General features: G+C 44.9%; 1 protein-coding gene across 1 annotated transcript in view; it reads left to right on the plus strand.

Annotated features, from left to right (window-relative positions):
* PDE1C (phosphodiesterase 1C, calmodulin-dependent 70kDa) overlaps positions 1–26681 on the plus strand; it is a 583126-nt gene that overhangs the window by 66674 nt on the left and 489771 nt on the right. The window contains exon 2 of the mRNA XM_011972179.1: positions 23000–23050. Within this exon, the coding sequence (XP_011827569.1) occupies positions 23000–23050 (51 nt within the window). The remainder of the gene's footprint in view (positions 1–22999; positions 23051–26681) is intronic.

Here is a 26681-nt window from a genome sequence, read left to right on the forward strand (position 1 = left end):
AGAATGATGGTTTCCAGCTGCATCCATGTCCCTACAAAGGACACAAACTCATCCTTTTTTATGGCTGCATAGTATTCCATGGTGTATATGTGCCACAAGTTTTGGAAATCTGAAGTCTTTGAGGAGGTGTTCTAAGTTTTATCTAAGTTGTGAAACTTATGTGCATAGAGTTCATAATGGTCTTTTATTATCTTTTCGTTGTCTTCACGGTCTGTGTTGAGCCCCTACTTTATTCCTGATATTGGTAATTTGTGTCTTCTATCATATTTTCTTTGTCTTGCTGTCTTCAGGTTTTGCCATAGGTTCATCAACTTTACTGATCTTTTTAAAGAATCAGGTTGTGGTTTGACTGGTTTTCTTTGTTGTTCTTTTAAATATTTCGTTGAGTTCTGCTCCAGTGGGTATAATTTTCTTTTCTTTTTCTAGTTTGGTAAGCACATATTATTGATTTAATAACTCTTTTTTCCTAATAAAACATTTGATGTTATAATTTTTTTAAAGCACTGCTTTAGTTGCATCCCACAGATTTTGATAAATTGCATTTTTATTTTTAGTCAGTTCAAAATATCTTAAAATGTCCCCTGATATTTACTCTTTGACTGATAGATTATTTATAAGTGTTTTATTTAATTTTTAAGCGATTAGAGATTTTCATGTTATCTTTGTATTAGTGACTTTCTGTCTAGTTTCATTTTGGTGAGACAACATACTTTGTATGCTTTCATTTCCTTTAAGTTTGGTAGGCTTTGTTTTATGACCCGTGATTTAGTCTATCTTAATGAATGTTCTATTCTGCTATTTTGGGGTAGAAAGTTCTATAAATGTCATTTTTATTCAGTTGGTTGATGGCATTGAGTTCTATATCTTGCTAATTTTCTGGCTAATCGTTCTACTGATTACTGAGTGATAAGAATTGATCTACAATTTTTCTTTCATGTGTTGTCCCTTTCAGTTTTGGAGAGCAGTGTCTCTCTGGTGCAGTTTATATGTTTTGATTGATCTGTTCCTTGAATATTTAATAGAACTTGATTGTAAAATTATCTGGATTGGGTGTTTTCTTGTATCTTTTTTCCTTTGGTAGATAAATGTTTTATTACAGATTTAATTTCTTCAGTGGTATAAGGTGTATTCAGATAGTATTTCCATCTCTTTTTGAATCTGTTTTGATGTTAAATTTTTTCTAGGAATTTATCCATTTCAACTATTTTTACATTTATTGACATATAGTTGTCCATAGTTTTCTATATACTGTTAATGTGTGTGAAAGTGTGTGTGCATGCACGTGTGTGTGTGTGTACACATGTGTATTTGTATTGGCATTCTATCCTGTGCTCTCAGTTACTCTAAGCTAGTGAGTATCTTCCCAGAACACTATTGCAAATCCTTAGAACCAGTGAACTCTCTGTTGTATGGTTTTGGATTGGGTGTGATTTTCATAATTTCTTCTGTGTACTGGATAATATTTTGACTGAGAATGACTTCTATGTTATGACCAAATGTTGCACATTCATCTTGTTCACTTGCAAAATGGGACTAAACTCATTAGTAATACCAGGAAAAGATTAAATTTGCCCAGACCCTCTTTCAGGGTGTTTCTCATTTAAATAATTATCCCCACAGGCTTTAAGATTTACTTAGCTCCTGTGGGGTGGTAAGCTGGTCTTCCTACTTTATAAAAATTGGACTCCAATTATAATGGAAGAGTGCCAGATGAGATGATAGTTGCACAGAGATCTGTTGGTGACTAATTAGACCCTTATTCTATGACTTACCCATAAGCTTTGTCAGGCATCAGTTTTCAGGGAGCTCAGTAGTCACTGCTCCCCCGGGTTGTGTGAGGTATGGAGCTTCAGGAGTACAGCATCCTGGGTCTTCTACCTCCATGACTCCTAACCAGCTGTGCATAGGGTCTGTATCAGTGACTCAAGCAGGAAAAGGGGTGGACTCTGGATTCATGTGAGGCTAGAGTAACCATTTTCATTCAATGCTGCCTAAAATTTCATCTCATGACTGCCATTGAGCCAAGAAGGATCAGTTGAGTGATTTCAGGCAGGTAAGTCTCCCTGCCTCCCTGAGCTCCAGTGTCTGTTGGTGGGAGGAGGGGTGGTGGTTACTGTGATTCTAGAGGGTCTTAAGGCTTCTAACTTGGGCATACTTGGGCTTCATTATCTGGAAAGGAGGCTGCACCCTGGGGACTCTGGAAGGGGCTGCGAATGAGGCAGCCCCATAGGAGTAGGGGCTGAACGGGCATTCTTCTCAGACAGAAGCATTTTAATTGGCATCTTCCAAGGAAGAGCAAATTACATGCTCGATTTCCTCCCTGTGTTTTTCCTCCCTTGGCTCCTGTCACCTTGGCATGAGCCCAGACAGAACTGAGTTGCCACTCGGGGGCCATCACCATGGTTTTCAGAGGCTCCATGGGAGCCAGGATGGCTTGTGCAGGGGCTGAGTCCTCCCTTCAAGGTGGACAATGATTGCCTTGAGAGCCACATGGGAGGGCTTAGAAGGTTTCACTTGACAACGTTTTCCCTCCCAGGACCTGACAGGCCTACAGAGGAATGTTCTTTTCTATTCCAGAGAGGCTTCTGAGCTGCCCCCTCCTTCCCTTCAACCTCTTTTGTTTTTAAGCTTGGACTTCAGAAAGTTGTCAGGTGAGGGACACTGTCTCTTGTGACCCTTCACTCACTGCCTCCACTGACAACTGAAAAAGTGATTCTGCTGCAAAAGAAAGTTGAGACCACTAGCCTACATAATCTAGCTCTGACCATTTATGGTTGTAATTAGAATGACTTTATAGCCAGGCTGACCTGCCTTCAGTTGCACAAGATGCAGGTCCCAGCTGTGCCACTTCCAGCTGTGTGACCTTGAGCAGCTCACTTTCCATCTTTGGGCCTGTATTCTTCCAATGCAAAGGGAAAGTTTTGAGGTAGATTACAGATTGCTAACATCTTTTCCAGCTGGAATGGTCTAGATGCCTGTGATTCCATCACTGTCAGTTCAGCTCTGAAGAACTTGATATGAACATGCTTGAAATTATCCCAATAGAGGTATAAAGGTCTGGTGGAAAAAGACAGGGCTTGAGTCAACCAGACACGAGGTCAAATCACCACTGACCAAGAGGGTACTCTCACAGAATCACTGCGACCCAGATGTTCCTTTGTGCAAATAGGAAAAGGTGCCCCTTCTGAAGTCACTTTCTGCTGCAAAATTTTCACAATAAATATATAAATCTATGTTGACTATGATGTGATAGGTGCTCCCTAGACTTGTGCACTACACAACCTGCCTGGCTGTACACAACAGTTGTCCATGACCTTGGGCAAATTAACTTATTTGGACCCCTGTTTACTCACCTGGCAAAAGAGAATAGTAATGCCTACCTCACAGGGTCATGGTGAGGACAGAAATAATGTGGAGAAAGCCCAGGACTCATATAGAGAAGTTGCTCGGAAATGTGAATTTCCTTTCTCTTTTTCTACGTGTGGTCTTCAGGACCCAAAGCACCTCTCCCTTACAAAAGAGCAGCAGGTGGTGGTCTAATATCCTCATGGTGGGCTTGGGGGTGGGAAGCACATCCTGTCAGCTTGCTCCAGCTTCTGCTGCTGTCTCAGGAGGTCATTCGAAGCTGCCTTGGAATGCTGCCTTTGCCTGGTCTGCAGGAGGGAAGAGAGAGCCACCCAGGGACAGAGTTAATCTCTTGGGGACACAGAGTGGCATCATGGTTGTGAGGCAGTGGGGAGGCCCAGGAGAGCTGGGGCTAGAAAGGAAGAGTGTCTTTGGCTGTGAGGAGTTCCTCCCTGGAAGAAGGTGACCCTGGGGAGTCTTCCACATGGGCAGGGCAGGAGGACATAGGCTGTTATGTCACCTTGCTCTATGCAGCAGGCAGGGCAGAAGCACTGGATCACCCATTGGGTCAGGCTGTGGGAAGTCTTTGGAAGTTAGAAGTCACTGGGGATTGAAAGTTTTCTGAGCCTTTGAGGCCCCTGTTTGAGGAGCCATGGAGCTTTCTGGACACAAAGGTGTTGGAAAGAGCACCAGCTCTAGTGTCAATTTATCCTGCATTTGAATTTCAGGACTGCCACTTACTAACTGGGGGCCCTTGGACAAATTCCTTAAACTTTCTGAGCTTTAGTTGTCTCATTCGTAAGATGGAAATAATTATTCCCACCTCTAAAGAACCTAGATCCTTTAGAATAATATTCAAGGACTATGCAGGACCCAGGTCCAATCTCCTCTTTCAATGACGTTCCTGGTACTTTGTGCTCCAGCCACCTGAGTTGCTCTCCCATTTCTTGAGCACACAATCCCCTATGTACTTTCCTTATTTCATTGTATGAAACACAATGCATGCATCTCTGGGCCTGGTGAAATCCTTTTTGTTCTTGAAAGTTTGGTTCTCTGAAGGTTCTCTAATCCCTTCTTGTATTAGTTATCTGTTGCTGAGTAACAAACTACCTTGAAGTCTAGCAGCTTAAAATGGCAGTAGAAAGGTATTATTTCACATACTTCCTGTGGGACAGGAAACTGGAAGCAGTGTGGCAGGGTGATATTGGCTTGGAGTCTCTCATGAGATCACATTTGAGATGTCAGCCAGGGCTGCAGTCATCTGAAGGCTTGACTGGGGCTGGAGGTCCTACTTCCAATGTGACTTATTCACATGATGAGCAAATTGATGCTGGCTTTTGGGAGGAGGCCTCTGTTCTTCCCCAGATGCACCCCTCCCCAGGGCTGCTTGCATGTCTTTATAGCATGGCTGCCTGGTCTGCCCACTAGAGTAATTGATCTAAGAGAGAGCAAGGTGGGAGTAACAATGTTTCTTATGAGCCTTGGACGTTTTCCAAGCCTTGGAAGTCACACATCATCATTTTACAGTATTTTGTTGGTGACATTGGTCCTTCCTGATTCAGTGTGGGAAGAGTGCACATAGGATTTGGATTCTAGCGGGTGGCTTATTGGGAGCCATCTTAGAGGCAGATATCACACTTCCCCAACAGAATGAAGTGCTGTGTTGTTCATCAACCTTCATTTATTTATGGTGTCTTTCTGTGCCCCTGCCGTGTTCTAGCCATGCATTAGGTGCTAGGAATACAGGTGTGAACAAGAGAGAGCAAGCCCCCTGGCTCACAGGGCCCACAGTCTACCAGGGGAGATAGATTTTAAATCATTATTCATTTATAGTTTTCATAAGGGCCACAAAGGAAAGAGAGGAAAGGAAGTGGGTACAATGAGAACATATAAGTGGGGACCTCATGTCGTGAGCGGTATAGGGTGGGCTTCCCTGAGGATGTTCTCTTCTCTATGCCCCCAGAGGTGATGATCACCCTGCTCCTTTTCCAGCTGGGCTGGCGTTACTTTGGAGAAGCTTTTATTCTCTACCTATAACTTATCCCCAAACTGTGAGCCCCTAGAAAGATCTCACCTTGTTGCAGTTCAGGGTTCCCAGTCCTAGCCCAGAGCTGGGCACACACTAGGCACTCAGCACATGTGAGCAGTGCGACTGCAAGGTTGGCCGCTGGCAGAGACCTCCTTTCCTCAGAAGGTGCGTTTGGGGAAAGGAAGGAGGCAAATATGGAGGAGGAAGAAAGCAATTGAGGATGAAGTGGAGTAAATGTGCTGCTCACCTGTGCCTGTTCCTAACGGCCCCTGACCGCACCTGGCACTTTTCTGTAGCAGACTAAAAAGAGCCCCCAGAGCTGCAGAGCTGGCTGTGGAGCTGCCGTCTGAAGGGGCCCTAACTAGCATTAGTGGTGATGTATTAATATACTGGGTTTCCCTGCTGGCTTTGGTTCACCCACAACTGGTAACTTGGTGTTTTGGCAGCAGTAAGAACAATGCTCTTTATCACAGTGGCTCCTGCATACTGCGTGCTTTCTACGTGCTAGACACTGCAGTGGGCATGGTCTCCAATCCATCACACTCTGCCTCAGGGCCTTTGCACTGACCACTCTCTCCTGTGCTGTGCTTTTCTCTGGACATCCCCACTTCACGTGGGTCTCTGCTCAAAGGCCCTCATCAGAGGCCCCCCTCTGACCAGTCCATCTAAACCCCAGGCCTGCTTCATCTTCTTACTGGTTGCATTTCTCCTCATTGTACTAATGATACCCGTTATGATGTTGTTTAAATACAGACTCTGAAGATGAATAAAGGGGTCATAGTGTTTGTCCAAGAGATTAAAACATTAAAATTCTTTGTATTAGTTGAGATATAAAATTTCACAGTGTGTCAGGAAGTCCCTTTGAGGCCCTCATCTCCTTATAGCTTACGTTAGCTCATTCAGTTTTTTCTCAGTGCTGTGAGATCTACAGGGCAGATACTGTACGGTTACAGTTGTTTTGTAGGAGAAGCAGCTCAGGCCCACAGAGGCTGAGTGAGGGAGTCAGGGCCAGACAGGTAGAGGTGGGGCTTTAAAACCAGGCCCTGGGACTCTAAAACCAGAGCTCCGTCACTATACTATGCTATAAGTGACAAACAGCAATGGACGTCAAAATCCTCTGTCACACGATTAGAAGCAATTTTCTTTCTTTTTTTTTTTTTGTTGAGACGGAGTCTCACTCTGTTGCCCAGGCTGGATTGCAGTGGCATGACCTCGGCTCACTGCAACCCCCACCTCCTGGATGCAAGCGATTCTCCTGCCTCAGCCTCCCGAGTAGCTGGGACTACAGGCACGTGCCACCATACCTGGATAATTTTTGTATTTTTACTAGAGACGGGGTTTCACTGTGTTAGCCAGGATAGTCTCGATCTGCTGACCTCATGATCGGCCTGTCTCGGCCTCCAAAAGTGTTTGGATTACAGGTGTGAGCTGCCGCGCCCGGCCTAGAAGCAACTTTCATAATACAGCTTTGCTGACACTCAGTTGCTTACAGTGAATAGAAAAATCAGTTTCCTTTGGCTGCGCACATCCTTGGTTTTTCCTTTCTCAAGGCTGTGCATGAAGATGAGCCGAGGGAATGTAGTTCCTTGGACACTCAAGGGCAGTATATTTTTGAATTCTCATGAGCTTAAATTTAATTTCCTCAGGGTCTTGTTCCAATCCCCCACCTAACACAAGAACCCCTACAACCTTCCTCTCTCTGAGTGCCCTGGACTTTTCATGGATTGGAATCCTTAGCGAGTAGACTCTTAAGCTCAGCAGCAGAAAGCCCTGTGAGAGAGAAAATGAAAACTGCTATGGTTCTCCAGGCAATTAGGGGTTGTGAGTGTGTGTGTACATGTGTCTTTGTGAGTGTGTGTGTGGGTGTGTGTGTGTGCATGTTTAATGCTTTGGAATAAAAATGAGCCTGTGTAGAAATGTATACAAAGGGAGACGAAAAGAAAAACCAATCAGGCAGGTCCACGAAGGTTTATAATGGGCGTTCCAAAAGCACAGGCTGCCTCACCACCCCTTAATGTTATTCAGTGTCTTAGAGGGGACACTGTGGAAGTTTAACAAATCCAGCCAGGTTGCCAGTATGTGATGAGGAACTGCCTTATTTGAAAACTGACAATGATAGGTTTGCCCATAATGCTTCATTTCTTTCTGGCTCACAAATACATAGTTGTATATTTTAATAGTCTTTTTTTTTTAAATAAGAAAGGTGATTCCTGAAGGTTCAATCAGATGCCCAGGTTCCTGGGGGAGCTCTTCATTGCCAGCGTTCCTTCTCCCATCCCCTCCCAGAGACCATAACCAAGTCTTTCCTGTCCCCCCATTTTTTAGGTTATTTTTTTCTAACATAAGATCAAAGGGTGCTAAACATGAAATTTTATCCATTTCCCAATTGTTTTTCTCTTGTTAATAGCAAAATGAAAGGACCAGAGCAGGGTTTGGGCTTCCTGGGATCCTAGAGGCATCTGGAAGCAGCTTCCAAGGACATCCTTTACCCACTTTTGCAGTAGATGTTTATTGAGATTTATGTGTCACACACATGCTCAGTGAAGATGCAAAGAATGTTAAGGAAGTGTCTCTACACATTTCTTTAATACAAATAGACCTTAACCAATACCACCACCACCATCCACTTCTTACTGAGCAGCTCATCATGGCCACGTGCCAAGACTGTTCTAACTGTTTTACATAGTTTATCCCTCATTCTGACAACCCTGAGGAGTGAGTATGTGACATTTTTACCTACAAGGAAAGTGACTTAGAGAGGTTTGGTAAGATGGCAGAGGAGCCAGGATTCCGAGTTAGGTCTTCCTGACCTCTAAAGGCCTGCAGTCTTTTTTTTTTTTTTTTTTTTTGAGATGAAGTCTCACTCTGTCACCCAGGCTGGAGTGCAGTGCTGCGATCTCAGCTCACTGCAACCTCCACCTCCCGGGTTCAAGTGATTCTCCTGCCTCAGCCTCTTGAGTAGCTGGGAGTATAGGCATGTGCTATCACGCCTGGCTAATTTTTATATTTTTAGTAGAGATGTGGTTTCACCATATTGGCTAGGATGGTCTCGAACTCCTGACCTCAGGTGATCCACCCATCTCGGCCTCCCAAAGTGCTAGGATTACAGGTGTGAGACACTGCGCCCGGGCAAGCCTGCAGTCTTTACATTCCTCATTATAGAGAACTGGTGCCAAGGGATAGGAGCATGTACAGAGGGACTTGTTCATCTCGGGGGGGGGGGCACAGGTGGAGTGGCTCAGGACAGCTGATGTGCAGGTGTGTGTGGGAGGGGAGGAGTGGGGACAAGGCCAGAGGGATGGCTGGGCCACATTATGGAGCGTTTTGTCATCCAGATGTGGATTGTGTCCTGTAGAGGAAGCTGCTGGGAGCCTATGGAATGTACAGGACAGGACAAGACAGAGTATGGAGACTCAAGCGCGTGCAGGACCCCAGTGCTAATATAAAGTAGGCAGTAGGTTGGTTAATATTTGATGAAAGGGGCTTGTGCCAGGCACTATTCTGGTTCTGAGGGTACAGAGAATGAGGCTGCTGGCAGCTGCTTTCAGGGAGCTTATATCCTTTTGTGTCTGTGTTTGTGATGGAGAAATATGTAAGCACATGAGTAAATAGGCTAATTCTAGATACTGATAGGTGCTTGAGACAGGAGATGGTCAGGGAAGTACCAGGGGACATGATGTTTCAGCTGAATCTTGTAAGGTGAGAAAGCAGCTGTGCAAGTGACGAGCTGTGTAAGGGGCAGAGTGGCAGTGATTCAGTGAGGTCCTGGATAGACTGCTCAGATATAAATCCAGCGCTGTCGTTTACCTGCAGTATGGCCTTGGGCGGGGCACCTAACCTCCCTGTGCCTCAGTTACCTCATGAGTAAAGGGGATGACAATAGCCCTGCCTCCCTGTTACAAAGCTCTGTTACAAAGACTGCATGAGTTTGCACATGTAAGTGCATGTGGAAGGGTCTGCCAGGGTGGCCACTACAACTGGACCCTTAGTACCAGCAGCATAGCATTCCAGGCAGGAAAAACAAGTGAAATGGGAATACATTTGGCAGATTCGAGAGCTTAGTTAACTAGCAGATGAGAAGAGAAGATGAGCTCTGGACAGGAAGGGATTTGGAGGCAGTGATTTGAACGCCAGGAGAAACACTGAGGGCTTTGCACAGGGAGGTGCCGCAGTCTGGGGGAACCTCTAAGTGAGGGGCCTTGCATTCTTGGGTCAACTTCAGGGGAGAAGCTGGAAGGAGTGGTAGGAGTTTAGGATCTATTTAAAAGTGAAACCCACACGATTTACTGATGCAAGGGCTATGAGTATGACAGAAAGAATAGAAATAAGGGTACTGTCACATTTTTGTCCTGATCAACTTTGGTGGGGAGGGCAGGGTAGGGGGAAGGTGGTTCCATTTACTGAGATGGTAAAATCTGGGGAAGAGCAGATTTCTGGGAGAAATAGACAGTTCTGCTCTGGTATGTTTGATGTTAAGAGTCCTAATGCACATCTGTGTGGAGATACCCGGGAAGCAGCTGGAATGAAGCAGGTCTGATGTTAGCAACAGGGATTCATGCGACCCTGGAGAACTATTCCACACCAAATTCAGACAGATTATTCTTAAATGCTATGCTTGTCAAGCCAGATGCACCTGCCTCTAGTTTGTGACCCCCCAAATGGTCCCCAGACTTCCAATGGGCTTAGAAGATGCCAAATTAACATCAAGTCCTTAACTGGTTGGTAGAAAGGCTCTCTGGCTTCTGGACAGAGGAGGACAGTTCCTAGCAGCATGGCTCATCTCCATTCCAACACCTCTGTGACTTCAGGACTAGCCCTTTATCGAGCAGCTCAAGTGTGCCAGGCTCTGTGCTAGTCTGGGGGAACAGTATGCAAAGGTGTAGCTCTGCTGAGGGCAGCTCAGTCTAGTGAACATCTAAGTTCCCAAAATGCCAAAGGGAATGATGTCCTGTGCCTCATTTCATTTATTTGATGCATTTTGATCTGTTCAGCCTGAAGCCAGTTGGTAACGATGCGATGATTTATGCTCCTGGACATCACAGTGCTGACAGTGCATGCCCAATCTGATGTTGGGGAGGCGTGTTTGTGTGCATGAGTGCACGAGTGTGTGCATATGTGCATGTGTGTGTGTGCGTGTGTGTACATGCTAGATCTCATGAGTTGAAAGTACCGCCGGGAGCTTGGATCAAAATAGAGTACCTCACGTGAAGTCGTGGCTGTAAGGTTGCTTTCCTGTCTCAGATCTGAGCATCTCCTGATGCATTTTGGGCTTTGTGCTCTGCTGGCGGCTTGCCCAGGTGGGTAGTGATCTAGCTCAGCTCTGCTCTGTTGAATGCCAGTTGAGAGGGGTGAGTTTCTTTCCGTCACCCTCTGCATTGGATATGCCTTCTCACTCTTACACAGTATCAACATCTCTCCTTAGGCAAGTTTAAAAAGTCATGATGTTAACAATTATTTTTCTCAATAAAACGTTGCTGAAGAAAAATCAAGAGAATTGAGCAACAAATTCCGTAGCATGCATTTTCACAACCACCCATGGCTTTCCCATGAGCTCTTAGAACATGTACTTGGCTTTTCCTTTTTAAAGAAGGTGATGTCCTTTAGCACCGAGCTACTCAAAGTGTGGTACCTGGACTAGAACCATCACCTGGGAGCTTGTTAGAAATGCAGACTCTCAGGGCCTGGTCCAGAGCATCTGAAAATGAATCTGGAGTTTAACAAGACCACGGGCTTGTCAAAGGCATGGCCATGTCTGAGATGAGCTGATTTAGATGACAGCCTCCTGGAAACTCCCAGCCTGTTTGGGTGGCTCCTGGGTGTATGATGCTGAAAATGGCTCCTAGGTGCCTTCCACTTCTCCCAAGAACCAAACAAGAAAGGGGCTTGATGGAGGGAGATGGAAATTTGACTCAGCCTGAAGATTACTGTGGGAATGAGTGGGGTTGAAGAATGTGTTGCTGAGGCTTATTTAAGATACACATATTCTCTTCTTTCGGCAGTGACTTAAGTAACTTTGCTTTTTTGGGTAAAGGCCTTGAGACATTTTTGTCACAGGAGGAGGGATCTGGGCTTGTCAGTTTGGAGAAGAGAAGGCTCAAGGGTCTGAGTTCATGACAGTTGTCCTCAAATGTTGGAAGGGCCGTCAGGAGGAAAGGGAGCCAGGCCTATTCTGAGAGGGGCAGCATGAAGACCTTTGGAAAGATGGCATCATTATGAAGAAGAGCTTCCTTTCTTTTGGAGAACTGCTTCCTGCCTCTGGAAGCAAGGTGCTCCCATCCCTAGAGACAGTTCAGGCATGAGCTGGAGGCCCACTTGTTTGGGATGTTGTAGGGGATCCATGCACGATATGTGGAATTGGACCAGAGGGTTGTTTTTGTTGTTGTTGTTTTTGTTTTTTTGATAGAGTCTTACTCTGTCACCCAGGCTGGAGTGCACTGTTGCGATCTTGGCTCACTGAAAGCTCCGCCTCCCCAGGTTCACGCCATTCTCCTGCCTCAGCCTCCCGAGTAGCTGGGACTACAGGCGCCCGCCACCTCGCCCGGCTAATTTTTTTGTACTTTTTTTTAGTAGAGACAGGGTTTCTCAGTGTTAGCCAGGATAGTCTGCATCTCCTGACCTCGTGATCAGCCCGTCTCGGCCTCCCAAAGTGCTGGGATTACAGGTGTTAGCCACTGTGCCTGGCCAGACCAGAGGGTTCTTAATGTGCTTTCCGATGGTGTGAACTGTAGAGAAAAGAGAATAAAGGGGCTCACGTAGACTGGGTTTCAATCCCAGCTTTCCCACTTCTCAGTGTTGATTTGGGAAAGTGACTTAACTTTTTCTAAATCTCACCTTCCTCATCTGAAAATAGGAATACTACTACTTACCTCCTGGAACAGTGTGAAAATTGAATAAAAATTACGGGCATAAAGTTCCTACTGGTGCCTGGCACGAGGAAGGGGCTTAATAAATTTGAGTGTCCCTCCACTTCTTCTGTATACTTTTCTTTGCCTTGTCCAGGGTGGGCTGTAATTAGTTAACAGCTTGAGCAACCAGCTTGATGTTTGTATTAGTCTATTTTCACACTGCTGATAAGGATATACCCAAGACTGGGTAATTTATTTTTTTTTAAAAAGAGGCTTAATGGACTCACAGTTCCATGTGGCTGGGGAGGCTACAATCACGGTGGAAGGCGAAAGGCATGACTTACACGATGGCAGATAAGACAGAATGAGAGCCAAGCAAAAGGGGAAACCCCTTGTAAAATCATCAGCTCTCATGAGACTTATTCACTACCACGAGAACAGTATGGGGAAAACTGCCCCCATGATTCAATTATCTCCCACTGGGTCCCTCTCACAACACAGGAATTATGGAAGCTGCAACTCAAGATGAGATTTGGGTGGTGACACAGCCTAATCATATCAATATTGTATTTCTGTCTCAACACTTTTGATTCATGTTAACTGCTAGTGATTGGCTTTGCCTGATTTGCTCAACTGGTTGTTATAGTGGGGTCAGCATTGCAGGGGGCCTCATGCGAGCCAGCAGTCCCGCGCCCGATGCCAATGGTGGCCACCAGGGTATCAACCAGGAGGGCTGGACTGGGCCACCCAGGCCATCACCACAAGGAAGAATTCACATCCAAGTCAGGCGGCAGTGCTTTGGAGCGACTGCTGGCACTGGTCCGGTGTCCCAGCACCTGAATTTAGAGCATGTTCAGGCACATCTGCCCTTAGATAAAATCACATCCCCATCTGCAGATGCAACGTATTTGTATATGGAAATAGGAAAGAAGGCAGATAGAAAAATCTGAGTGCTAGCCTTTCATGGCGTTTTACTACTCCCTCCAATAAAAAACTTTTCTTGCTATGAAAAGGAAATATTTATGAATAACTGATGCATCTCAGTCTGCTCCCACGTACTAGAATGCACCACACCCCTTTCCTCTCCTTGGGCAGATTCCATCATCCTCTTCACCTCTCTAATCTCACCTATCCTCCTCGTCTTCCAGGAAACCTCCCACTACTAGTCACTCCAGGCCACAAAGGACCCTTTGTCTAGCATTCAACAAAGCTTGGGTCATCTCATGCATGAAAATGACATTTCCACAATGAGATCTCAAGTTTCCTGAAGTCAGGGCCTGGTAGCTTGGCCTGATGATTTCCACAGAAACACCAAACACCTTGATAAATTCATATGGCAACAAGTTGAATGATATGTACCAGGAAGTTCACGGCCAGGCCTTTGGGTTTCAGCTGGATTCCTGGTTACCTGAGGATGAGGTTACATCCATTTTCACATCCAGCACAGTTCTTGGACGAGGGAGCCCAATAGATGGGAGGGGGACTCAACAGACGGCAATTGATTGTTGGATCTTGGTGTAATGGAGGGCCCTGTAGAGTCAACCTGAAAGCTGGAAGCCTGGAAAGCGGAATCAGGGAAAGGGAGCAAGGAATTGATTGAAATAAGTAAATTTCAGTTTTCATTAACATTTCACTTTGTTGCATAAAGGATAGGAGCATAGAGCAAAACATAAAATATAATTTGTGAAATGAGATAGAGTGTAGATAAATAAGCAAACTTATGACATTAGGTCCAGGGAAGAAGTAGATTGCTTGAGCCTCTACATATGACTCAAATTCTTCCAAACTAAAAGAAAAAGTACAGGATGTGTGTTTTTCAAGCTGTCTTCTCAGCTTGGTAAAGGCCTCTTTGATTTCACCTCTGTCTGTGTGATGCCCTGGGCTGCATGAGCCAGGGATCCATCCTGCCCTCTGGAAGATAAGCCTTGCCCTCTGTAAGGATTTGCCCATTACTCTAGGAGAGAAGGGTCTGGAAAGTGCACCATCCCTGCCACTTTCAAATTATCAGCCCTGATGCGTCATCAACTACAAATTGGTTTTATTTTCTTTTGTGCAAGTGCCTGATTCAGAGTGGATTTGACAGCCAAATTGGCCCGGAAGGTATAATGAAGCAATGCTGAGCATTTCTGAATAAAGAAGTGGGGAAGGAACAGAGTGGGGGTTGTGATGCCTTTTATGGCTCTGGGGTACAAATTTCAACTGGATTGCTGAGATCTGTTCCCGTAAGGAGCAGGCTTCTGACTTGAGGCTAAGTGGAGGGGAGACAAGGGACTGGATTTCATGGCAACGAGGCTGATCCTGTGGTAGTAACACTTGGATGTTGAAAATGCGATGGGTAGCACGAGGTGAAAGGCACTGCCTCTGAAATAAGGTGGTACCAGCTTCTATGTCTGGACCTACCAGTATAAGTTATTTCATCCCAGGCAATTAATCTGCATTTTCACAAGACCAAGAGCCTTGTGAAAGGCATGGCTAAGTCTGATTTAGATGACAGCCTTCTGGAAATGCCCAGTCTGTCTGGATGGCTCCTGGGTGTATGAAGTTATTGTATTATATAGCATTTCTCATTTTAAGCAACTGGGATAATATATTTTATGTGTTGAATGAAGTCAATTACCTTTGTGAATTATCCATTTTGTGGCCACATTCTTTTATGTTCCATATAACCTGGCAGGATTTTTCCATTTACCCATCCTACTTCCTCCCTTCAGTTTCCCCCTACCCCAACCATGGCAGGCTTTCATCATGTATCACAAAAACATCTTGCTAAGCTCAGTCTTGGCATCAGAAGACTTCTCAACACAGCACACGATTCAGCCATCGCCCGAGTTATACATTTACACATTTTTATGCTTGAAACAGATCCCAGGCTTGTCAAGCACCAACACACGGGGGCAAAGGAAGTCAAGCCTTTTGCTTTACCATTGATCATTACGCAACAATTAAACAGATGGGGCACATCCCTTCTCTGAGAATGCTGGACTCAGAGCTGGAAGGAATGGATGACATTTCTCACTCTACTGCTTTACCTTGGTTTGTTTTTGGACAAGCTACCTAATCTCTTGGAATGTCACTTTCCTCACCTGTTAAAGAGAATACGATTGCCTCGTAGGGGCTGTTTTTGTGAGTTGTACTGGTTCATACTGAGATGCATTTGATTATAGATTCTATTTCCTTGTTGCTATTTTCTACCTATCGGAGGCTTAATAGGGTTAGGGAGACACCTTGGGGCTCTTAAAGGAACATGTCAATAAAGCTCCTCCCCTCGTCAGTAGCTTCTCCCTCTACTGGATCCTATTGCCGTGAATCCTGACCACGTTGCCCACCTCAAGTCTCCTGGCCTTATGCCTGGTACCAGGGGCCAGGCGGGTGACCTCCCCCATTGCCTGCAGGCTGGTACCCTCCTCCCACTGGGGCTAGAGGCATAGAGGCTGCAGCCTGGCTCTTCTCTAGGTACAGCCCTTTCTGGAGCACGGTTCCTACCTGTCTCCCCTCCTTAGAAGGCAAAGAGACAAAGGTGGAAGAGACATGGACTTTGGCACTAGATACTCCCAGGTTTAGATGGGGTTTGGCCATAAAAACCTGTGTGGTCTTGAAAAAACTTAGCCAGTCTTTCTGCACTCCTGCCCATTAAATTGGAAGGGCAGTGTTATTCAATGTGAAGGCAGGGACCATGACTGGGTGTTTGCAGATTTATTTGGTATCTGTGATTTATTCAGTGTCTGGTTTTTGAAGACCTGAATGGGTATTTAGGGTGTTCAAGGGATGTGATATCCTTGCACCTTCCTTTTCGTGTCTCCTTCCAATATCCTTGGCTCCATCACGTTCTGAATGGTAGATTGCTAGGAGGCTGGTCATTAATTCAGTCCATAAATATTTCACGCCAGGCATTTGGGCACTGGGGAGATCACAGCTTTTTCATTGGCAGAGAACCTATGCTTGTGTGGAGCTTACATTGTAATGGAAGGAGAAAGGCAATAAACCCACTGAAGTACAGAGCATATGAGAAGGTGATAAGTGCCGTAGCGAGGAATAAACCAGGATAGGAGGATGGGGACTAGAGGAAGGAGGCAGTCGGGAGCTGCGGTCTTAATAGGTGGTCATGGAAGGTCCCACCTAGAAGATGATATCTGAGCTAGGATAGTTAATGATGATTTTGCACCAGGTCTCCTTCCCCCCAGCATTCCTTCCTGTTTTCCTTGCTATTGCTTGGGTCTTTGCAAGTTGAAGGTAAGATGAGGTGAGGGCAAACACCTGGAGTAATTCCGAGCTTCACTTTCTATAGTAACTAGTGAAAGTGCCTGGAACCTCATTCTAGTGCTTTCTTCTTTGGGAATCTGTGGTGCCTGGCATTCCAGCCACCAGCCTTCCCAAAAGAGTTCACTTGGAGAGAATGCCTGGGCCAGACCCAGGGCTGTGGTAAAGCAGTAGCCAACCAGTGCACTGGGCAGATTTCCTTGCAGGAAGCCAGGCTCTGCCCTGGGTCGGCTACTCGCTGTGTGTTTGCCCTGGCACCCAGGACACCAGCTGCATTTATGCTTACCCAGGTGCCAGGGCTTTCAAAACAAGGGTGGCAGTGTTTTGGTTACAAAGCAGTGTGCACCTGCCTAGGTCACCACCACAACGGTTTGGCCCACCTTAGCTTCCCCCTTATTCTCCTTTGTCCTTTCTGATGTCCTGTATTGTTTGTGTCATAGCTGGGACATCAGAGCCCTCCGAGTTGCCTGGGGTTAGGATGCTCATTGCTCCAAGTTATCTTCCTGTCTCACCTGCCTCCTCCTATTGGTCTCCATGGCAACTACTTACTCTGAGATTTGTTTCTGGCCAATTTTTGGGAGGGAAAACCTACAGCAAACACACCAGGGGAACACTTCCTTTAGATTGCTGCTTCTCAGACATTCATGTGTCCAAGTGGCTTCTGGAGCAATTGTTTACAACAGTGGTTCTCAACCTTTATGGCACCAGGGACCGGTTTCATGGAAGACATATTTTTTTTTTCTACAAAATGGGTGTTGGGGGGAATGGTTTCGGGATGAAACTGTTCTACCTCAGATGATCATAAGGAGCATGCAACCTAGATCCCTCACATGTGCAGTTCACAATAGGGTCCTATGATAATCTAATGCCACCTGGAGCTCAGGTGGTGATGCTCGGTCCCCCATTTCTCACTTCCTGCTGGGCACTCGGTTCCTAACAGGCCATGGGCTGCTAGGTTCTGTGGCCCAGGGGTTGGGGACCCCTGGTTTAAAACGTAGAGTCCTGTCCTCACTTGCAGGGATTCTGACCCAGTGGATCTGGCACAGGACCAAGGAAACTGCATCATCATCACCATCATCATCATCATCAAGTCACTTCCCTAGCTGATCACACTTAGATAAACTCAGATTGAAAGGCACAGTTTGCCTTCCTTACTTGCTTGCATGTCCAGGTTGGGTGGAATCCATTGTTGCAACCCTCCTCGAGTCTAGTTCACTGCCCAGTGCCCAGGCAGAGCTCAGTCCACATATGCTGAAGGATGGAGGCAATGCGAGGTGAATCCTTTTATAAAGAACTCTTTACAATGCAGAGTTGCCCACTAATAGGTCTCCATAGTTAGGTTTGCATCTTAATGGCTAAAGTTTTTTTAAAGCAGAGATATACCTTGCTTGATTCAGGATTTTGACAAAGCAATAGCATCCTGAAAAGAAGAACTGAATGGGGGTGATTATTTTTGAAGGAACCAGAGCCACGTCCTCCTCCCTGAATGTTGCTTTGGTAAGGATGTATGGAGTTGCAGCATTTATTAGTGCTTCCCAACCTCGGCTGCTCATTGGGATCAGGGGTTTAAAAAACACTGATGCTTGAGTCCTACCCCTAGAGGCCCTGTTGTTCTCAACATCAATATTTTAGTCTGGGCATCAATATTTTGTAACATTCCCTAGGTGATTCTCATGTGTGTCCAGGGCTGAAAACCACTGACTTAAAATGCGTGGGATCCCTGTGGTGAGGAGTAAAAGATGCCTTTCTTGAGTCCTACAAGGAGCCCTCTTGGACTAGAGATGGCAGGTGCCTTGGATTCTGTGATCCAGGACTACTCTTAAATCAGAATCTAAAACACATGTTATATATATGCATGTTTTTTTACATACATGTATATAAAAATATGTATATATGTTCACATGTATGTATAAAAATAGTACAAACATTTATACGTGTATGTATAAAAATTCATTTACATACATACATATACATACACATGTACATATATACACACACATCCAAAATAATATATGGATTTTGAAACAGAGCAATAACCAATTGTCTGATACCCTCTAATAAAAACATTTTTTCCTGATTATAAACACATGGTTATCATAAACTATTGAGTTTACGCAGAAAAGTATTTCAAAAGTTACAGATTTTCTCAAATGCCACCACACAGGAGAATTAACTGTTAATATATCTGGTGACCACACTTCTACTCATCCTTCTGTGCCTATATACACATGTAGCCTAGACACTCAACTGAACGTCGACAGAATCATTATGCATTCTGAACTGGAATCTGTATTTTGTGGCGTAGATAACTTTCCATAAACCTACATAATCATTCTTATAAGATCTCACCACATTTAAACTCTAATTGCACCTGATAAATGGAACATCTACTTTATCGTGAAAGCTTGCTGTATACTTTTAAACATGCAAGGCATCTACTTTATCGTGAAAGCTTGCTGTATACTTTTAAACATGCAAGGCAAGCAGCAGTGTTTGAGGGCTCCTGTGCCGGTGGAGAAGGCTGGGTGTGTCTGAGCAGGCCTGCAGCGTGCTGGTGGACGCATCTGGGCAGTTCTGCACTGGGGACAGAAGGGCTCGGTGAGCTGGGCTACAGCACTTTTGTGGTGCTAGCATCTGTTGAGGTTTAGTTTAATTCTTTAAGCTCTTTAAGAGGTTCTGTTTTCACCTACCTTCTAGACCATGCGGAGTGTATAGTCCAACAACAGTCAGTATAGAGTTGCATTCTGAACATCCAGGAGGCAGAGCCACCCGAGGGGGCATCTCAGTGGTGAACCATGGCTGTCATGTGGGATGGGGGCCTTGTGTTCCAATCACCCCAGTTATTTGAAGGAAGCCAGTAATATGTATTTCTATTTGAAATCTCTTGGTTTTAAATGTGGGCTGACAATTGTTCAAAAATTAAAAGCACTGTGAGACCAAACAAAACACACCTGGGACTTTCTATAGTCATCTGGAAGGCAGTCTGAGATGTCTGGTCTACTAAGCCATTTGTGGCATTAAGTCTACCTGAATTCCAAAAATATTGACTGAATGCATAGTCACTGTATAAAAGAATGGAAATACAATGATAGAAAGTGATGATCCTTGCCTTGGTGGGGTAGCTTTTATGGTCCCCAGACCAGCATCCACCATATCACCTGGGAGCTTGTCAGACATGTAAATTCTTGGGCCTCACACCAGATGCATCAAATTAGAAACTGTATTCTAAGAAACCCACCCAGTGGTTCTGATGCTGCTGAAGTTTGAGAACAACAGGCAGGTGTGGGAAGGGGAGTTACACATATGGGCAGAGATCTGGGGGATGGAGAAGGTGGGGTGTGAAGCGACGAGACTTTTCAGAGGTGAATCGCTCCACCTAGATCTTAAAGGATGAGTAAGGAGTTGGCCAGGTGAAGAAGAAGGAGGAGTGCACCAAGACTAGGGGGCATCAGGAGCCAAAGCCAGGCAGAAAGAGTGTGTGAAATGCATTGTCCATCTATCGCATGTGACTACGTGCTGGAGGATGCTCTGGGAAATGAGGTGGGAGAATAAGTTGGGGCAGGTGAGCTGGATTGTGTTCTGTAGGGGCTGGGAGACCCTCCAGTAGTGGAGTGTGGCCTTGGGTATGTTTGTAGGGAAATCACGCTGGTGGTGAGGTTCAAATTCCTTTTGGATAGAGGAAACTCTCCTGGTGTCCCACTAGCCTGGATCCTGATTCTTGCCTTTCCTGGCGTGACTTGGAGCTGGGTCAGCAATTCCCATCCTTGGATAGGGTGGTGGGCAGGGAAGGCCTGGCTGAGTGAAGATGTGGCTATTACTGCACGTGAAATAGCGACATTGGTGTCTCTGTTCTTTTATTCTTGGAGGAATGTACATACTCTTGGAGAATGTGCAGACTCCAAACTGAGTATTTAGGTGGTTGCTTGTGTTCTCAGCAATTGCAATGGTCTTTGTAATCCCATTTCAAAATGTCATTTTAAAGTTTCTGCAGCAAAGATTTTGGTAAAATCCTGGATCTTTCTTTTCTTTTCTTTTCTTTTTTTTTTTTTTTTTTTTTTTTTTTTTTTGATATAGGGTCTCGTTCTGTTGCCCAGGCTGGAGTGCAGTGGTTTGATCACAGCTCACTGCAGCCTCAACCTCCTGGGCTCAAGTGACCCCTCCACTGCAGCCTCCTGAGTAGCTGGCATTACAGGCATGCACCACCACACCCAGCTAAGTTTTTAAAATTTTTTTTTGTGGAGACAGTGTCTCACTATGTTGCCCAGGCTAGTCTCAAACTCGTGAGCTCAAGTGTTCTTCCTGCCTCAGCCTCCCAAAAGTGTCGGCATTACAGGCGTGAGCCACTATGCCCCACCCAGCTCTATTTCTTTCTTCAGACATTTACAGTGTCTAAATGGAAGAAACAAGTTGAACTCAAGGTCATGGAAATTCATGTCTATACCTAACTGGGGCTCATTCCTTCTTTCTCCATCCCTCCCTCCCCACTCTCTTTTCTTCCTTTTATTTACTTTTTTTATTATAAGACAACTTTGGTTATAGAAAACTCTTGAGAGTTTTCCAAGTGCTCATAAGATTTCTTTTAATACTTAGCTATGATAACATCCAAGTCTTCCTGATGTGAGGATATGCAGTTGTGGTTAAAGACTTCTACCGAGATAGCTGACCATTGTTCTGAAATATTTTGGATGTAGCTCTGAATGGAGGCAGGAATATGAATGTGAATTATTTATATTCATGTAGTGGTTCTACAAAACATTTGAGAAGACAGCAAGAATAGCTATTGCTCTTAGAAGTCCTGGATCTTTTTTTGAATTGGAAATCTTTTAAAATGTATTTGGTACAGAGTGTAGTAATTATTTCATTTCTTTCTTTTTTTTTTTTTTTGAGATGGAGTTTCACTTTTGTCACCCAGGCTGTAGTGCAGTGGCACAATCTCGGCTCACTGCAACCTCCACCCCCTGGGTTCAAGTGATTCTCCTGCCTCAGCTTCCCGAGTAGCTGGGATTACAGGCGCCCACCACCACGCCCGGCTAATTTTTCGTATTTTTAGTAGAGATGGGGTTTCACCATGTTGGGCAGGCTGGTTTCCTGACCTCGTGATCCGACAGCCTTGGCCTCCCAAAGTGCAGGAACTACAGGCGTGAGCCACCCGCGCCAGGCCCATCTTTTTTTGAAATGCTGCCGTTTGACAGAGGATGGGAGCTGGATGAATTATTGTCTCCCCCTGCTGGTCATTTTTATATAACATTTTATTAGTAATAGTGCAGATGACCAGGCAAAGCTAATGCCAGAAAAAGAAAAGATACTAAGACGGAATCTATTAATTTTTAAAAATTGCCCAAATTAGTAATAAATTGCCCAAATTAGTAATTGCCCTTATTAGTAATAGAGTGGAGATGGTGAGGCAAAGCTAATGCCAGAAAAACAAAAGATACTGAGATGGAATCTATTAATTTTTTTAAAATTGCCCAAATGTAGTAAATTTTAAAATGCTTACCTTTGTGAGACGGTGGAATAAATTTTTCAATTTTTCATTCTTTGTAAAATCATGTAATAAGTTTAGAAAGTAGTTACTGTATTGGTTTTGTCCTGCTGCTGCAACTTCTCATACATTCATGATGACATTAGCAATCTCCTTTATTCTGCTGATGCATTGAGTGCTTTTTCTCAGCTAGAATGAACACGTGTTTCTTATTGATTGCTTTGGGTGTTTATTCAAGTAGATCACAAATACCCATGTCTATCTGCTATGTATACATATAACCACCAAGGTATAATGTTTATGGGCATGAAACATGGTATTTAAAGTGAGTGAAACTTGTGTTTCCTCTTAATAACCATCTCTTTTACCCAATAAAATGGGTTCATAAGTTATAAGGGGCATTAAATATGACTATATCCAATGATAAATTATATGGAGGCTTTTCGCTGGAGGTAGCCTGCCCTGCTGAGAAGCTTTAGGGGTAAGGTTTCTAGGGCAGTTTTCTGAACAATTTTATTGATGAACGTCCCTGTTTGTTAGCGTCTAAATTTAGTATCTTTCTGAACATAAACCAGCTTTTTATCTTCCCAAATTCCTGCCTCGGCTTTGCGCCTATGGATCCTAGGAAACCAGACTCATTTTGATGCTTGGGGTGCATCAGTGTGTTGACAGACAGCCCTGTTAGAGGACTCTTGGAGCCAAAGGACGTCCACTAGCTTGGAATCTGGTGCGCATGCCTCTTACTAAGTGGATGGAAGCCAATTAACTTCTTTAGGCCTACTAAACTGGATGTTGTTGAGATCCTCTCTATCTTCATCCAAATATTCTAATCAAAATGATTGAGACATTTGACGTCATTTAGGTGTTGAGGGCAGCCTTGGAAATACAGAAACAGAGGGAGTGAAGTTGCTTTTATTCACTTACAAAAACTCTTAAATACAGCCTGATGTCAAAGCATCCAGGGGATTGGCTGTATTGGGGCATATTTGGTGGACACATGTGCTTTATTTTAAATTGTATCCTATGTTTTTTTTTTCCCAGTTGCAAATGAAGCTGGAGACAAGAATGCCAGATCACTGGCCCGCTTCTCTCGTGAGTAAATCTTGTTTCACTCCTTTCCTGGTCTCCATCAGAAAATGTTCTCCAGAGATCTTTCCCCTGTGCGGTATAGCTCTTCAATCCTATCAGGTGTTAATAAAACAGTAATGTAGGAAATGTCATCATCTGGTTAATATCCCACTTGAGCCCAGGCTGGTGAGCTACTCATTGCTACTGCCTTTTCAGTCCTTAGAACTATGGTTTCCAAATTGTGCTCTAAGCCTTTGCAATTCCAAGTATGGTCCTCAGAGCAGCAGAATCGACATCACCCGGGTGCTTTTTAGAAATGTGGAGCTTCAGTCCCCCCACCATTCCTTCAGACCAATTGAGTCAGAATCTGTATTTTAACAAATCTACAGGGGATGCCTGTTCACATTAGAGTTTGAGACGTGCTGTGGACTATCCTTTTTATGAATGTTTTAAGATAAAGTGAGGAGACGTACATGAAATGCTTGTAGCTATGAAGGCATCATCACCATTCAACATGGACTTATGAACTTACTCCACTGGCTCTTCCTCAATTTGGTGACATTTTGAAGCTCAGATGGATTGAATGGGTTTCCTTAGGCATTGGGGATATTCCTAGGGCTGTGGTTAGGCCATGGGGCTTCCCTTGACTGCTTTGTCTCCAGGTCTTGATCCCTGTGAAAGAGTAGGAGTCTAAAGCCTCTAAATGGTTTCTGTAACAGTGTGATCAGCAAATTATCCAGCAAGTTAATGCACTCCCTGGAATGAAAACCCGGATTCCAAAGGGAGTGGAAATACTAGACACGGATCAGGGTGGAGTGGAGATGCTCCCCAAACCCACTGTGCACCAAGTGGAGAAATGGTAGAGCTGTAAACAGAAACAGATTTATCGCTGCCTCACTGGCTTTCAGTAAAAGTAATTTCACTCACACTATCCAGGCCTCTGTTTTCTCACTTGGAAAATATTCAAAATTGGACATTGCTACATTAAAAAAATTTTTTTTTTGCTTTCCTAAAAGTCACTTACTCTTTCCCTCTCTAGTATTGACTACAAAAAGACTTAGTAGCTCACACGCTGTATGACGTTTTTCCAGGGCAGTGAAAAATGTTGATGTCTTTTGAAATTGTGGCATGGGAGGAACTCTACAAATCCCCAGTCACTGCATTCCTCATGCAGTGTTGACTAGGTCTGAGTGTGGACAGTGCCATAGTAAATCTTATTACGTAAAGCTGAAAGTATAATTTCTCTATTTACAGGGCTTCTTATAAACTCTGCCTCCCAACTTTTTGGAAGGCTTTGAAATGTTGAGATTGATTTCCCAGAAATGATTTTTATAGAACTGTAATAATGTACAATAATGAAAGAGCATGAAGTGCTCATATTTTAGAAATTGTATAATAAAACACTCGCTTTTCATGAGCCCCATTCCTCACTGCCCTCCTACCTGGAATCATTATTTCCAAAATAGATATTTCATCCCGCAGCTCAATGAGGTTGAAGAATATGCTTTTATCCCATTTTTTTCCTTCAACTCCTGAGCAGTAGTCAGGCAAATAAATAAGCTGGAATCGTGACCCAACCACGCTGTGAGGGCTGTGCTGGGTGCCCCTTCCCCCATGGGAGTTCCCGAGGCTCACCACAGGACAGAGGAAGGTGGGGGGTCCTTGTATGAGAGTGGAGGCAATTATTCCTTTCACAGACAAAGGAAGGTGATTTCTTGTGTGAAGTTCTCAACTGTATGACTGGGTTGAAAGGATGATGTATCTCTTGAAAGCTTATTAGCTTGAGACAAGTGAGGACATGATGAACACATATCTGTATAGGAAACGAGTAATTAGTGGCAAACCAATTAGGTTGGACTGATATAGGGAAAAAAGGAGAAAAAAAAATCTCCTGAGTTAATCATTGCCCTGGAAAAAGTCAGATGGCACATGAGCTACTAAGTCTTTTTGTAGTCAATACTAGAGAGGGAAAGATTAAGTGACTTTTAGGAAGGCAAAAAAAATTATTTTTAATGTAGCATGTCCGATTGATGCTCACTTCACTTTACCACCTTGAAACTGACCTTCATTGTGTGGTGTGAATGAAGAGTTCAGTTTGGGAAGACTGGGGGGATTCAGATGATAGATTTTTTTTTTTTTTTTTTTTTTTTTGAGACTGGAAGATGAAGTACTGCAACATTCTCTAAGTTTTGCCTCCAACAAGACAGAAAGCCTTGACAGTGTGCATTGCCCGGCATGGAATCAGGCACGATGGGGATGGGGGGCCAGAGCTTCTGCTGTGATGGCTGGACCCTCTAGGGGTCAGCAGAGAAGATCTGGGAGTGGGGACAGGGGAAGGGCTGGTTATAGTGGTGGATGCTGTGGAGTGAGTCCTGTGAGACTCTGGCTCTACCAGGCCCCGTCACCACCCCTGCCCCATCATTGCAGGCTCAAGCAGTGGCTTCTGATCAACCTGACTTCAATTGGAGCATCTGTCTAGTAACTGTGGGCACATACAGTAACATGGGGAAGTCATTTTCCCAGAAGTGGGGGTTAGAGAGGAGGGAGGGAGGGGGACTCAAAGGAAGCAGAGATCTCTTCCCCTCACAAATGCTGGGAGAATGACAGTGTCCAGGAGAGTGAGAAGTTGAGAATGACCTTGACTTGAGAATGCTGTGTGAATGCAGGCACGCCGGCTTCCAACCAGCAAATGGTTTGAGAATGGTATCCATCACAAGGCCAGCTGCAAGGCGAGAGCCACCGGGTGTGGGCACTGCCCTGCTCTCCAGTGGGCAGGGTGAGCCAGCGGAGCACCTCATGTGCGTACTTCATGGTGGGCACCTCACATGGTGCCGCATGGAAGTTACCCCATGTGGATACTGCATGGTAGGCACCAGGGCAGTGTGGGGAACAGCTGACCTCCCCAGCTCAGGTCCAGGCCTCAACTTGGTGAGGAGCTCCTGGAACCCACTGTGGCTGGAGCTCCTGACATTGGGGACTTCTGGGATGAAGTTAGCTGGCTCTGGGTCCCTTGTTAGTCCTGCTCTCTGGGATGCCGGTGAAGCTGCCCTGTAGTACCAAGCCCTAAAAGCCCTCCTCCCTGGAGATGTCTATTTTATGCATCTGTCAGTCTCCCTATTAGACAGACAGCTCCTTGAGCCCATGGGCCCTCTCTGGTTGACTGTGCCTGGTGTAGGAGCAAACGCTGATTGAATGAAGACTGCGTAAGCAGGCCCCTTTCTGCTCCGTTAAATGCTCCTTATCCTAACATCATAAACATCTGTGAGCCTTCCCATTGCCAGTGTACACACTCCCCAAACCCCTCCACAATATGTCTTCAAGGGTCTCCTACATGCTAGTGGGAGAGTCCTCAGAAACCATTAGGTATGTAAGCGCTGGTGTCAAGCCTGCAGTTGGATTCTGTGTCCAGAATTATGAATTCTGTGCCACCGTGGGCAGGTAACTTAACCCATCTAAGCCACACTTTCCTCACCTTGCTCCTAGGACAATACTGTGTCCAGAATTGGTTCCTTCTGGTGGGTTCTTGGTCTTGCTGACTTCAAGAATGAAGCTGCGGACCCTCATGTGTTACAGTTCTTAAAGATGGTGTGTCTGGAGTTTGTTCCTTCAAATGTTCAAATGTGTCCAGAGTTTCTTCCTTCTGGTGGGTTGGTAA

Source organism: Mandrillus leucophaeus, unplaced genomic scaffold (assembly GCF_000951045.1).
Source record: "Mandrillus leucophaeus isolate KB7577 unplaced genomic scaffold, Mleu.le_1.0 Scaffold128, whole genome shotgun sequence".
NCBI lineage: Eukaryota > Metazoa > Chordata > Mammalia > Primates > Cercopithecidae > Mandrillus > Mandrillus leucophaeus.